The 15,397-nt window shown below is 42.3% G+C and overlaps 1 protein-coding gene across 4 annotated transcripts in view; it reads right to left on the minus strand.

Moving 5' to 3' along the window:
- Window positions 1–15,397, minus strand: part of CHST15 (carbohydrate sulfotransferase 15) — a 45,126-nt gene that overhangs the window by 13,694 nt on the left and 16,035 nt on the right. For 2 of the 4 annotated variants that reach the window (XM_018910536.3, XM_050976383.1), the window contains 4 exons: window positions 14,296–14,493; window positions 4,976–6,043; window positions 3,901–4,240; window positions 64–210 (listed from right to left, as the gene is read on the minus strand). In XM_018910536.3, coding sequence (XP_018766081.1) covers window positions 64–210; window positions 3,901–4,240; window positions 4,976–5,518 — 1,030 coding nt within the window. In that variant the 5' untranslated portion in view covers window positions 5,519–6,043; window positions 14,296–14,493. The remainder of the gene's footprint in view (window positions 1–63; window positions 211–3,900; window positions 4,241–4,975; window positions 6,044–14,295; window positions 14,494–15,397) is intronic. The other 2 variants (XM_009087111.4, XM_018910535.3) reach the window with 1 other exon arrangement.

The raw sequence follows: 15,397 nt of genomic DNA on the forward strand, positions 1-15,397 counted from the left end.
ACCTCAGCTCTGAGCACTGCCAGTGTGGAGCTACAGAGAATTTGGGGGCTGTTTCTGCCCTACCAATGATGATGTTGTTCCTCTTGCCATGCTCCTTCACAGCATCACTCTGCAGCACACTCTGGATCTGATGTGCTGCCAGGTCAAACAGATCCAGGTAATCCTCCACCGGGTAGCGGTCGTGAAATCCATCCCTCAGCCGGATGATTCCTGAGGAAAAACAGCCAGAGAGAGAGAATTAAAATCAGCAATTATGCCAACAACAGGGCAAGACTAACCACTGGTGCAAACCAAGGTGGTTGGCCCCGAGCCAGCCAACATCAGCTCGAGGTCAGACCGACCAAGTGCAACCCTCAGATAGAAGTGCCAATAATGAAGTGGCTGAGATCTGAGATACTGAATGATTACACCATAAATTCACAGTGATAGGAAGTATTTTAAGTGCTCTGTTTTGTAGTCCCTGCATGAATGAGCTTGGATTTATCTTCTTCTAAATTTAGCTTTTGGAAGGAATATAGAAGATAAGATTCTACTTCCATTTGCACCCATGTAAATTGCAGTAATATTGGACTCCCACTAGATTTACTGTTTTGAGATTGAGCACAGGCTCTGATGCCAAATATGCAAATCAACACACGCTGGGAAATCATTCATGGGTTTTTTCCTTTCACAGGTATGCAAATAAAGCTCCACGGTAGTATCTTGTTTTTCTCCTCTCCTTCCCTACACTCCAGGGTGAGTTCAGTATCACCTTCCCCCTGCATTTCTCAGCATCTTGAGCTGCATCCTATGATTTTTGTACTCCTTTTCCCACTCCTGTTTCCAAATCTAGTCTCACTTCTCCATTTGCTGTACGTGCTCCCCACAAAGGACTTCTCAGCTCTCCCTTTCTTGTTCCCACAAGGCCAATAATTATCAATTATGTGAGAGGAAAGCTCAGCAAGGGAGTTCTTTTGTCCATTGCCTCTGATTTTCCCCCTTAGGAAAGTGGGATTTAATGAGGGTAGAAGAAAGTTCAACAGCATATTTTTGACTTGTTTTGAGGGGGGAAAACGTGCAAGTGTGGTGCTACAGACAGCCTTGGTTTGTTGCCACCCCACTCCTGGGAACAGAAACAGTGGCAAGGAGCCAGGAGAGAGAGAAGACAGTCAAGCTGAGACAAAGTCCTGTGGAGCATCAACCATCCCAGCAGAAGGGGAAAGGAGTGATTTGTGAAATGGGGCCTCCCCAGAGGGTTGTTTAACTTCAGCTGAAATTAGTCAGTCTCATAAAAATCCACTGAATCAGAGGATGCCATTGAACAAAGAGTCTTTCTTGTCCAGCCTAAGTGTTAGAAACCAAACCAAGTTAATAGCCAGGAGCATAGGAGTCATAGCCACTTGCTGGCTGTCTCAGTTTCACTTGTGAGTGTGTTTGCCATATCCTCTGTTTTTCTTTTTTTAATTTTTAAATAGTAACCATTAGGTAATGTACTTTGAAGGCAGAATTAAAGGACTGAGCCACCAGGAATAAACTTGATCTTTCATTCTCAGTGGCATACAGCTGAGATGATCAGAAGGTCATCCCTACAGATCCCTCTCCCATGAGACCACGAGCTCTGCAATGTTTCCTCATTCTCCAGCTTTACAAAACAACTTCAAAAAAACTGAATTATGCAAAGAATGTTCTCTTCAAGGATCAGCACTTGGTCCCCAGTGGCTGACCACAAGACTCTGCAAGTGGAAGGCTTGTGAATGCCAGCACAGAGATAGGAATTCACCCTTGTTCTCAAGTTAAATGCACTCCAGCCTGATTTTTTTTTTACATTCTTCTGCCTGTTTGGTAGGTGAGGTTCAGAGCTTTAGTGAGCCCAGTCTTGCTGAAGTGAGGCTGGGTGCATTACCTCCTCCAAAATTCATTCCAAACATTTATCTTGAGGTTCATGTAAGTGGAGATGTAAAACATTTTAGTTTAAGGTACCAGTTGGGTTCAGCCTTTCCTGCCAGCGCTACCATGGAACACAAATCCTCCACAGATTTTGCTGACAGTCCCTTCTTTCCATCACTTTATCTGAATAACTTTTTCCATCACAGAAAAAGTTGTGTCTGCCCCTGGATCCCTGGAAGTGCCCAAGGCCAGGTTGGATGGGGCTTGGAGCAATCTGGGATAGTGGAAGGTGTCCCTGCCCATGGCAGGGGGTGGCACTGGAGGAGCTTTAAGGTCCCTTCCAACCCAAACTATTCCATAATTCCCATGTTTTGTCTTCAGTCAGCTGCTGATTGTGATGAACAAGTCCCTTCTCATGGGTCTTTAAGGAGCACCACAATGCTTCTCTTTGCCTGACTTGGTTTCACTCCTCAGTTCACACTGGTGCCTCCAGTGTTTCTCAAACAGGACTAAGTTATCTCAAAAGCAAAGCTGCATTTTCATCACATGGCTCTACATCCTAGTTTACAAAAAAGTATTTAGAAAATGTCCAAAATACTTTGTTTGGCAACTTTCTTATGGCATTTGCAAAGGAAGAAAACTGAAAATTTAACACCAAAATTGTGAAATCCCATCTCTGTGGCTGAGAGCACCTCACCAAGAAGCAAGGAACAAAACCCTGCCTGCAGGAGATCAAAGGTTCTTCTGAGATCCAGGGCACAGGGAAACAAGATGGAAATAACAAGATCACATGTAGGAGAAATAAAGAATTTGAAGCAGCACTGCCAGTGCCCCAACGCCTCAGAAACTGTCCTTTCTTTCCTTTAGCCACAGAAATTCATCAGTTTCCCATTCCAAGGAAGCTTAGAAAAGCACCAAAAGAAAGCAGTGATCAAAGTCCTCATCTACGCTCCAGTGCCAGTTTTCCTGTTCCAAAGTCTCTGTCTGCCATGAAGCAACACCAAATGAGAAACAGAAATTAAAGTGTCACCAAAACAAGCAGAATCTTCCTCTTGGAAACAGAGAAAGTTTTTTTTTGTTTTTGTTTTTTTTTTAATCACTGAAAAGTGTTTGATCTTTGATACCAAAGTCATAAAAAGTGAGGGCACACCAGCACTTAACAGCCAGACCCAAGAAGAGGAAAATCCAGTGCCTGGGTGGAATACAGAGGGCACAGCACTCATCCACCTCTAGAGAGGAGCAGTTAGGAAATTCAAATGGGACTTCTGCAGCTCTAATCTCTAACCACAAGACTGACATTCTTCAGCATCCAGAGAGAGAGAAGGAGAAAAACACTTCAGGTGGATGAAATTCTGTGCTCAGCAGAGAATGCACCCTCCAATGCACCCTTTGGAGGTGAAGTTATGAGGGATGGATGCCTTTTGCTCCAGTTGGCCACAACCCCAGCTTGTCAAGTCTGCCTTCAGAGATGGAAATAAAGATATCATCCAGAAAAAGCAGCAAAAATATGTGCAGGGCCCTCAGTGTGAGAGAGATTCCTCATGCAGAGCATCTCTGCTGATCAGTGTTGGCGAGAGCGGTGGCACTAATGAAGCTCTTTCCACAGTTGTATTTATTGAGCCATAAGGACTCAAATTTTAAATAGTGTGACCCATCATTTATTGATGTAAGAAAGGCTTTATAGAATTTTGCAGTACAAAACTATCACTGCTGCTCTTCAACTCCCCCATGACAACCTGACAGTTTCTCTTCTTGCCTTTATAAATTCATAAGGCCGGTTTTGTGCACTGGTTTTGTTTTCCCTTAGATTTTCCAAATAAAACCAAACTAAATGTGCATTTTCTCAAGAGGCTTAACCCAAACCACCACTGAACAAAAGCAGGTGGAGCGCCCACCAGCTGGATTTCCAAAACCACCAACTCCAGCGGTTTCTAGGCATGCCAACACGCAGCAAATCTATAAACCTCATCCCAAACACTTAAAAAAATTTAAGAGGGACAACTTGCCTGGCTAGCAGAGTACATTCTGACTCACCAAAGCGTTTCCTGGTCCACCAGTGGGGCTCCTTGATGGCCGAGAAGCGAACGTCGGGGTGCAGCCGGAGGCGGTCGTACAGGTCCGTGGTGCCACACTTGGGCTGCCCGATGATGTAGAAGTGTGGCAGGCAGCGCAGGCGGTAGTGCTTGTCCTTGTAGTGGTACAGGTGGCTCCAGAACACCTTCCTGAGGTAATCAAAAATGATCCGGAAGCGCTTGGAGTACAGCGCGTAGGAGTTGGTGGCGTAGGGATCCGTGGTCGTGTTCCCGCGGTACTCTTCGTACCAACAAGGGTTCTTGCTGTTTGGAAGGAATTTGTTAGGAATTACCGAAAACATCTGCAACATAAAGAACAACAATTTCAGTCAAAGCAGCAGGCAATCAACTTTTCTTACTTAGCACTCACTTTTCTTACTTAGCACGGTGAGAGAACGGAAACACTCCCTGGGTATTTCTACCCACAAAGCTGACCCCATTCATTGCTTCTGATGAACCAAATCCTGTGCAACCCACTGGACTGGGAGACAAGTATTTAGAAATCCTTTTATTTTAAGGCCAGAAAGGGCCTCAATAACTGCCCCAACTCCTCTGCAATCCCAGGAAGTGATTTTCAAAGTCAAACACCCAATACTCAAATCAAATTACCTTCCAGTTTTTAACTCTGAAATACAAGTTTGCAATGATTTTCAGGAATGCGCCCTGGCAAGCAGTTATTAGAAAGGCTCTTTTCTTATTTATCATTTCAGGAGACAGGTAAATGTAAGTCACAATGATTTTGCATGAGGGAAGGTAAAAGTTCAGTGATGTTGTACAGCTACCAGAAGACTGCCTGATTTTTGCTTCAGGTGTCAAGACCATTTATAGAACCCATCCATCCTGCCCGTGACTCAGAGGGATGTGATCTACAATATCAACTCCTCAGCTGCTGTGAATCAGGAGACTCTAGATGGTGTAAATCACTGCAGGAACATCCAAGCAGTTGCACCTTTTTATATCTAGGCAAAAGATTGATCCACAAGCCTTGAAATAAGGATGTAAAAAGCAGTTTAAGACACGCCTCAGTTCATACTTACATGTGGCTCTTGCTTCCTCAGCTCTTCTAAATCAGGGCGCTGCCTCGTTATAAACTCTATCTTCGAAGTAATGGTGTCAATAATTAATTTAATGCTTGGATAATCCTTTACATATGAAATATTCATTTTTGACGGCTGGTAATAGTCTTTCATGTCACTAAGGCTTTCATTGTCCATTAAGCTGGGATTGCTAGCAAAAGCTCCGTAATGGAAGGGAGATGGGATCAGCAGCAGGCCATGCTTGGCTCCAGTCAGTATGTAGGACACCATCACCAGAGTCATTATGATCAACCCAAACATCAAACTGCAGAGCTTCCCCTTCCTCAGGCAGAAAAACCCATTCCAGCTCTCACAGTGATCAGTCCTCACTTCCAGAACCGCGAGCCACTTCATCTGCTTGCTGTTGGTGTACAAAGGGATTTTATTTTCTCCTCTGCACACAGGACACTTCTGGTTATTGTGGTCAGGTCCACGGCATCTGAAACACTGTCTGTGCAAGTCATTTGGTAATAAATGTATGCAGCAATTAATGCAATACCTCATATTACTACTGTTAAACTCCTACGTTAATGAGCCAAGCACAGCCATAAAAATGGTTCTGAAGCATATGAGTCATCTTCTGCAAGTCTGAAATTATTTCATTCCTGGAGTGGTTCTACAACTACTCAGCAATGAAAAAGGACAGGTTCAAAACAGAATAAAAAGTGACATGTGTCACAGAAAGAAAAAGAAGCCCCAACCACCACCAACTCACAAAAATAGATGTACTCTGGATGTGGTTCCCAAGAATTTAGCTCAGTAAGAGGAATGTGGCAAAGGATCAGCAACAAAATTGGCTCAAGTTTTTCCCATTGAACAAAATGAGAAGGAAAAAAAATTGTTATGTAGTGTGAAAATATGCAAAAAATAAAAATAATTCATTTTCCTCTGCTTTATGCTGGAATAGGCAAATATGGGTAGAAGTTTCCAGGTTCCCTTAACACAAGCAGGTTCCAAACCACACTGCTGCTGCTGCTGCTGGAAGCTTCATCTTCCCAGAGGTGGCTCCAAAGAGATGCATTGTCCAACCTAGAGAAACAAACCCAGATATTTATACACAGCCAGGCATCATATCCACAATACCTACAGCCATAGCAAAGCACAGCCTACCACCAGTCATTTCAGATTCCTGTCTGAAAGATGCCATTTGCCAAGTCTGTTAATTACAGCACTCAGGACAAGAAACCCAGGGAACATTTGGCTCCAGGTTCACAGCAAGCTGCCCCTGATTTTCCATCACCCATCTGCTCACCTCAGTGACTGGTTGCTACTGCAGGTAACACTACACGACTCACTAACCCACCCAACAGATCTTAATCTGCTCTTGAAATATGGGAGCATTTCTGGACAGTATCCAGTGACACAGGTTTAAATAATTACACTCTATCTGCTCCTGAGGACCTTAAATGAACAGTCCTCAAGTGGGGTAAGACCCTTTTTGAGACAGGGATAAAGTAACAATCTCCTTTCAAACATGGGAGATAAAAAGCCAAACAAAAAAAGAAATCAAAAGCCATAGTAAAACATTCAGCAAAGTGAAGGGATTAAAAAACAGACACAAGGAAAAGGCTAATGACAGGATCTCAGGTTTCTGGACAAAATGATGGGTTCTCTTATTACATACCAAATCAGAGAAGTATAATCATTACTATTATGAGTCCCACAATTTGCCTTTAGATCTATCAACACCTATTTTTAATGCTTAAGCATCACTGCTATAATTCTAGATAATAAGCCCTGGTTCATTCCTACAAAAGTGTCCTGATCAAATGGGGCAATCACTTCAGATCCCACATTCATCATCATCCTTCTGGCTGCATTTCTGTATGAGACAAAGTGCTTTTGTAAAAAGTTATTTGTATTCTGATGTTTCTCCCGCTGAGCACTGTCACATATTGGAGGATTTCTGCAATCAGAGCAAGCAGGCTGTGTCTCAGGGACTCAAGAATAATTAGATAAATATTGAACAAAAGTATTTGCAAAATGCTTCCCTTCCACCCCAAAAAAGTTCATTTCCTTAATGAGTTTATTCTCTAAGCCAGATGAGGCAGACAGAAATCACAGCATAATCATTACTGACTATATTTAAACCAAAGGGAAGGAAATCAGTGCAAGAGTTCTCAAAGAGACCAGTCTTAAAAACTTCTCCAAAGGAGCAAAGCTGTGATGACCTTGACAGAAGTTTGGACAACTAAAGATATAAAATCAGATTCATATGGGTAATTTTAAACCTAGAAAGTTTATGCTTTCTTATGTGTAAAATATCCCTCCAGTAAGCATCCAAAAGAAAAAGGGGAACTATGGAAAGGAGCCAAGGTTGGAAAGACCTTGATGGCTGTCCAAACACCACCAATGGTGGTGAGAAGAAGGACAAGAAAGGGAAGTCCTGATGAGAAGTGAGAAGTTTCCACTTCCCAAGTAAATATTTCAGGCAGAAATAAGACCCTGATCAAATACTGTCAGAGAGGAAGCAAAGGGGGCCAGAGACAGAGGCAGTGTCAGGGCAGACTCAGGCAGCATCCACATCCAACAGAGGAAGCCATGAAAACAGAGACAGCTCAAAAAAAAATACTGTAAAAAAAGGGGGATGGAAGTGAGAGCCTTCATCACAAAAGATAAAAAAGGAAGGTGAAAAAGCCCCTCTCAAAAAAGAAGCAGGAAGAAGAGGCTAGAGGTTAAAGCAGTAGCTAGAAAAGATCTGGTAAGCAAAACCCACCCTACAGCACCTCTTTAATTACATTTATCATGTTCTACACGTTTGTTTTTATGAAATTCTTCTACCCTGAACCCCTCTTCTTTGACATCCACCTCAGTACCCTCTCTGCTCTCCAGCTCCTTGCTGTTCATTTTCATAGACAATTCCTATGCACTGGCTATTTAAAATAAAGAAAAATCCAATTTATCCAGTCCTCTTCTAACAGGGATCTGCACCCTGCTCAGTCACTGAACAGATTTATCTGAGATAACATTATGGGATCAATTCCAGGTTTGGGTATTTGACATCAATTCTCAAATTTTTAAAAGAGCAATCAGAAATACAATAATGAATGCAGACCACAAGACCTTAGAAAAACCACATAACCTTCTCTGTCCTATGTCCACTTGTGTGTTAAAAAATGGGCTGGAATTTATTGAACCCTTCCCAGCTGCAGACACTCCTCAAGAAAATCTGCCACAAATATTAGAAAGCCAAGGAAAAACCATGTTAACTACATCTTTGGCAGGTGAAGAAAATTGTTTATCAGGAAGCTGATACGAGGGGTTAAAAATGGAAATATGTTTAGGCTGCAGGAAAACTGAGATATTAATCACACCAGTCAGGGGGGGAAATTTAAAGTTTCATCAGCAACCATAACTCTGCCAGCTCATGCACAAGCACTGCATCAGGCTGCTTAATTAGCTGATCAGTTTGATGACCTATCACAGGACAATGACAGATCACTCAGCTAATAGAATAAACGCACTGATCTCATTTTTTTTAATAACTGCTAGTTACCAACACTCCATTTTACATGATTTTGCACTGTCAACGTTCATGAAATGAAAAAACTGAATTGTAATAAACACATAAAGGGATCTAATTCCCCAGTGCCACTCCCTTCTCTGTCCCAAGCAGTTTTTGATAGAAGTTCATTCCCTAAGATTTTACCATGGCACGAAGGATGCTCAGCAGAAGGGCAGGCTCTCCCCCCAGCCCTTGTTTCCCTCATTCACCCCATGAAATCAAGACATCTACAGTGCCCTGGTTTTGTTCCTCCCATCCAACATTCCCAGCAGCCACAGCCACCAGCACACGTCACCTCTTTGTATTCCACTCCTGAGAGCAGAAGGATGTGGATTGCAGGCAGAGGGAAGGTTATGAGGCTTGAGCTGGTAATAAACCATGTGTGTCTCCTTATATTTTAGCTGCAAAGCTGCTGGCTGTTCACTGGCAGAAAATTACTCTCTTTACACAACAAGCAGTGTCTTTGTATATTGAATAATGTAGCATGTAATTTCCCCTTGTTGAAGGGAAGGGTGAATTATTTATGATCACGTCTATACTGCATTTGTCTGCTGTACATTAATGCCTGCCAGCCCCAACCACAGAGCAGAAATCAACAGCAACCTTTGAAGGCTCCTTGGCCAAAAGCAGCCCTCCTCATAAAAATCAGGATCTCTGGGAATAGCCTGAGGAGGAAGCATGGATATACAAGATGACACACAGAGGAATGGGGGGAAAAAGGAAAAGCTCTTCTAGATTTCAATATATTCCCACCAAAGCCAGGGGGGACTTTGCTCCAAACTGGAGCAAGCTCAAGCTAACAAAGGTATTTATATGCAACAGAACTTAATAGCAAACAGGTGAGACCTTTTACTGGCAGGTTCCCTGAACAATTCCTGCATTCCATGAGAGGAGGGGCTGTGGGGGGCTCAGGATGCAGGAGAGGAGGCTGGCAGGTAACACTGGCAGGAACCACAAAAGGAATAGCAAAAGCAAACCACAAAACCTCACACCAAAGCATTGAAAATACAGCACCCACCAGGCCCTACTCATCTCATCCACAGGGTAAAAAGAGACATTCCCCTCAAAAGAAAACATGCAAGATTTTTCATCATGCACATGGGTTTTGTTGATTGTATAGAAAGTATCTGAAATTCTGTCTTATTCCTATTAAATAAACATTTCATAAAATTCCTCCCCTTTCTCTGTGAGGATCGTAAAGGAAGACTGCAACCAAAATGGCTACAGAATCTCAGAACCATGGAATTACTGAGGCTGGAAAAGCTCTCCAAGATCATCAAGGCCAAACATTAATTCAGCACTGCCAAGGCCACCATGTCCCCAAGTGCCACATCCACACAGCTCTTAAATCCCCCCAGTGATGGGGACTTCACCACTGCCCTGGGCTTCTGATGAAGAAATTTTCCCTAATATCCAACCTAAACCAACACTGCTGCAACTTGGGGCCATTTCCTCTTGCCCTAATGCTTGTCCCTGGAGAGAAGAGACCAACAGACTATAAAAAGCAATTACTTTCATATGCTCAGTCACGTAGCTAAAATTCTGCTCCTCTGTGAATAAAATAAAATAAAACAGATTGAACAGATTTTACACATATATATACCTATGTGTATGACCTGTTTTCCAGGTCACTAGTTCCTTAATATTTAATATGCTTTCCTTTTTTTTTTTTTCCAAAACTCTTTAAAATAAAAATTAATCAAACTTTTGCTGGTGCTCTTCAGGCTACATTTTTCTGTAGCCTCGTTCCTTCTAATCACAGTCAGCTTCTCCTCCCACCACTTGAAAAGGTGGCTGTTAACCTGTTATAAACACATTTCAGGTACACCAGGAGGACATTTCTCATCCTGGGGTGTAAATGCTCCCCTGAATTTATGTCAATGGAGCTACAGCACTTTGTTTCTTTCCTTCACACAATGTAATTGAAGATCTCAGGTAAATCAGTCCTGATTGGCAGCTCACAACCTAAAATACTGATGTCTAAGGCAAGTGAGAAAATGATCCACCAGCTCTCAGATTAGATAGGATGAGGCCTGCTTAAAAAGCTACAGATGCTATAAAATGAAGGATAAACATTTTTATCCAAAAAAAACCCAAACAAAAGATTAGGCAAAAGCTAATACTGCCGAATCATCTGGCCAGGAACATCAGATTGCTCCTAATTTAATATATCTAAGGCCATTCTTAGAGTAACAGCTATGTTATTCTATCCATAGTCTCCTAATTGCTTCCACTAATCTGGATAAATATTCCTTCTGCCTAAGTTCCTTCCCTGCCAAATCAGGAAGGCTTGTTTAAATCAAGTTCTCAGTTTGCACTGCTGATGTTTTTTGCCATCTCAGAGCAAAGCTGGTCCCACGCCCCACAGAACACTCCAGAAATGAACTTCCCTGTGGAAATGTCTCCCCCCAGAAGCTGCTGTGAAGACAAGGCTGTCATGAGTCACAGAGATACAGCTCTGGGAGGGAAAGGCTGCCCACAGTCCTGCCTCCATAAACTTGCCATGACTCACATCAAGAGGAATGGAAACATGAAAGGGCAAAGTGAGGCTGGTGGAGTGAAATCCTCGTAACATTTTCATATGGAAAGAAAAAGCCCAACAATATTCAGCAGCAATGCAGCACAACCATGTCATTCCTTTTCCATTCCTCCATCACCCAGTGCCACACTGTCCATGTACAACAGCAATTCTTCAGCCCAGGCAGGAAAAACTTATTACTTCTGGACACAAAAAACCTGCAAAACCTTACAATGGCAGATATTTTTTAGCTGTCAAGCTTACTGGAAATGGTTAGAATTGAAGCAGACTACAGGCAGCACACAAACAACCTGAAGTATTTGTACAAGGGTAGGGGAGTATTTGTACAGCAGGAGGAAGTTCATCCTGTGAGTGGGCAGGTTGTACCATTTCAATAAAAAATAGCCCAGTAGAAGGAATAAAATCTAAGCTAAATTAAAAAAGAAAGACCATTATGTAAGGAAAAGAGAGAAATAATCATAGATTTTTCTCTCTCCTGCTTCTTGGACACATTTGGCTCCTCAAGTTTACATTTTTGGAAATAAACTTTGCCTGAACTCACATCTAATTACCTCAGAGAAATCAGAAAGATGCCAGAAAGATGACATGTCAATAAAAAGAGGATCATGAATCACTGAGCTCTATAAACTTCTGGCAAACAAAAAAGAGGAAAAAAAAAAACGAAAACAAAGCAACAAAAACAAGCAAAAAGCAATTGCAGTGATTTAGAAAAGCCACAGGACTCATTACAAAGCTCAGCAACCTCCTGCAGACTGAAGTTATGTAAAGCTCCTTTATTTACTTAAACCCTCTAATTTTTAAAGAATCATCAATAAAGGCAACTCCCAAGATGCTGCATGAACCATGGAACCAATTTCAAGGAAATCAGTGGGGAAAATTGTACATCCTAAAAGCAAGAGCAGGTGGCCACAGCCCATGGTTACACACTCAACCTGCTGAACAACTGCTGAACACTTGTTCAAGTCTAAAATTTTCATTTGAAGAATGCATTTCACGGCCTTTTAAAGCCAAAGAAAACCTCCTGAATCACCACTGAATCAGCAATCTCGCCTAAAAAACAGTGGTTTCTTCCCCAACCCAGCTGGTTCCTTGCTCAGAATCTAATCCAAACACAATCTGCTCCTTCCTCATCCATACACTTCCAAATAAAATGTGAGAATGGAACAAATTCCTTGCTCCACATGCAAAAAAAGGAAAAAAAAAATCAGCAAACTCCCCTAAAATCAGCGTAACAATAGTCATTTCAATCACATAAGGATGACTTCTATTATTTGGGCTGCAGTGCTCAGGAAATAGTTACTGAGCTTGAATCACCACTCAGTCAGGGCATAAACACTGCCTGAATAAACAGATTCTTGGAAGCAAGGGAAAAGAGTGGGGATTGGGAAAGGGAGCTCCCTGACCTGGATCAGTGACAGCAGGGTCATGCCCTCCCCCAGAAATGCATTATTGCACCTAAAGTCTTGTGCAAGTTCCTGGAAATTACCAAGGTCCAGTCCCTTGCACTCCTAAAATGCCACAGCCACATGTTGGGATGTGCTGTTGTTTTGTCTGCCTCGAGAATGTGAAAATAACAAAACTCAGTATTACCCATTTTTAAATCAAAGCCTTTTGCAGCAGGATAAAAAACCAACCCACCAATTATATTTAATGACTTCAGTGTTCCTTCTTTTTATTCTATCTGATTTAAAACAGCCTAAATCAAAAACCATACTTTTTGGGCTACTTACAGGATAAAAATTGCAGGCAGGAAAATGAAATAGAACCAAAAATCAGCAGTTTTTTTCCAGAAATACAGGTCCAAAAACGCTGGAAGGAAAAAAACCAGCATCAGCAGCCACCCCACCTGTGGCAGCACATGCCTGGAGCTCCCGTGGCAGGGCAGAGCTCCCATCAATGTGTTTAAATCCTCCCTCTGTACAAACATGGAGCAGAGTGCTGTTTTCATACATTTCTGAGGATGTTTGGAGCAGAATTTTGCCTGCAGTGCACACTGGCTTCTCAACTCCTGATCAAAACTTGCTGCCTACGATGTGCAACAGCTCCAGCAATTCATCTTTTCCCTTCCCTTAGTTCCTATTCATCTCACACAGTGCCTTGCTACAGAATCACTGACAGGTTTATATTGAATATGAAAGAGTTGCACACTGTAGAAAAAAAAACTGTGTCTTTACATAAATTACTCCAGTGCATTTCTTCTCACAAAAAAAAAAAAAAGCCACTTTAATCCACTTTCAGAAATCATTCTGCATGGTCAAAGTTTGGAATCTTTATTTTCAATCCTCACAGGAACTGTGAGCAACCTCCCAACAGATCCCACATGGTCCTGGGGGTCCTCCCATGGAAACAAGGGTAAACCAACGCAGCCATCCTGTGGGGCTCACAGATTCCTTTCCCAAAAATCTGGAGCCACATTAGAAAGTTCTGACATTCAGAGCATAACCAGAAATTGCATCTATTTCACAAAAAGCAGCCAGTGCCTCATTAAAACCATCGATTCACCAAGAGCCAGAATAAAGGACTGATGCCATTGGGAGTTAATTTTTACCACTTCCTAAGAAAAAGTGCACCTACTTAAATGTCCAGAGAGACTGCAACACCAAAATTAGATAAAGACAGATGTAGAAGGTCAAAAAATTCACGCAATGATTTCGTATCCATGAGAATTGTTCAGTCTAAATTTGCCCTGTGTACTTTTTTTTGTTTTATGGAAAAAAAAAAATAAGCTAAGAGCTCCCTGGGAAGGCACAGGGATCACCTGAAATCCAACTTCAGGGGCTGAAAGTGAATGTGACAAAGCTGGTCTTGCCATAAATGCTTGTATTGCATTTTTAATAAGGCCAAGCAGCTGCTGAAGTTTAATTTCCAACACAGAACATCACGATAATTTACAATAATAGAAATTCTTACCTGCCTGCTCTTTCAAGGAATACATCCCACTCTCATCCCACAAACCAGCCAAATTCCTGCTCTGAGTGCAACAGGGAAGCACAGAGCACGAAGGCTGAATCTGTTATGAAGCTCTTTCACTGCAGTTATTTTTATCAAACAAACTGAAGAGGTTTGGGGGTTGGCAAGAGGGAAAAAAATATCATCTCTAAATACAGCTCTCATACGCCCTGCAGTCAGGCTGTAATCAGAAATAAATAAGTGTTTATCTTCAGAAAACGCCCAAGGCAAAGAATTGGTCTGGTATTGACAGAGCTGCTGCCTCAGACCCAGCTGTTCTGTAGTTACCTGTTCCTTGCCATCCACTGTGATTCCTGTTTAATTTCAGGCTCCCAAGGCTGCTTCATTGACTCTCTGGAAAGACATTGCTGCAATTTACTCCAACAGCTCTTCTGGAGCAGCTCACTCCATCCACAGAGACACGAGGGTTTCCCTCCATGCAGAGCTCATTCAGGTGAGCACAGCACAGTGATTTCACCACTCCACCTGAACACAAGAAAAAGTTGTGGATTTCCCATCCCTGGAAGTGTTCAGGGCCAGGCTGGACAGGGCTTGGAGCAACCTGGGATGGTGGAATCACTTCACTGTGCAAAAGAATAAAACCCTTTAGAGTCAGTGTGCCAGCTGACTCTCACCCAAGGGAGAGGAGGAGAGCTGGTGCAGCACAGTTGGGTTTGCAGGAGGGGATCTGTCAGTGCTGAAGGATTATTTTAAGCCCAGCTCTTTGTCTCTTGCATTGGTTACTGGTCCAGAACCAGCACGTGGGGGAAAAAATTTTCTGAGAGTATTTCCAACGTCCTGCCAAGTGTTTTCAGCCTTGACATGCTGCAAAATAGTGGGTATAACTCACAGTTATGAGTTACTCTGATTACCATCTTGTTCCTTTTACACATTTGATTTTCCTTGATTTTAACAGCTGCTCCCTTAGGTTGATCTAAAGTGAGGAACATATTCCATCCACCATCCGAGCTCTAATACTTTCTGCCACTTTGCAAGGGGTATGCAGCACAAATTGCTAAAGCCTGTGGGCTGTGAGAGATCAGCTGCTAATTTAAGGCTGCTTTTGAGGGATGAAATAACATTGTATGGAATAAATAGAATTTGCATCACTTAATGCCTTCGGTGCCTGTTTATCTCATGTTGTGGTAAAATGGTTTTGCATGCAATAATGCAACCAGTGGAATCTGCTAGAATTCATCTGATACACCTTCACACTTCATGTATAAGCAGTTTTTCTGAAAGGGGACCCATTCTATGTGAGGCTTAACTTTGCTTTAAACACAATACACTTATGGCAATTCTAGAGCAACGTAAATGCTCGCAGCTGCTCATTTGATTTTTTAGTGGCTGAGAAGGGATTTTCCTCCACCCCCAAGTTGATTTTTCTCCA

The sequence above is a fragment of the Serinus canaria genome, chromosome 6, assembly GCF_022539315.1.
Source record: "Serinus canaria isolate serCan28SL12 chromosome 6, serCan2020, whole genome shotgun sequence".
NCBI lineage: Eukaryota > Metazoa > Chordata > Aves > Passeriformes > Fringillidae > Serinus > Serinus canaria.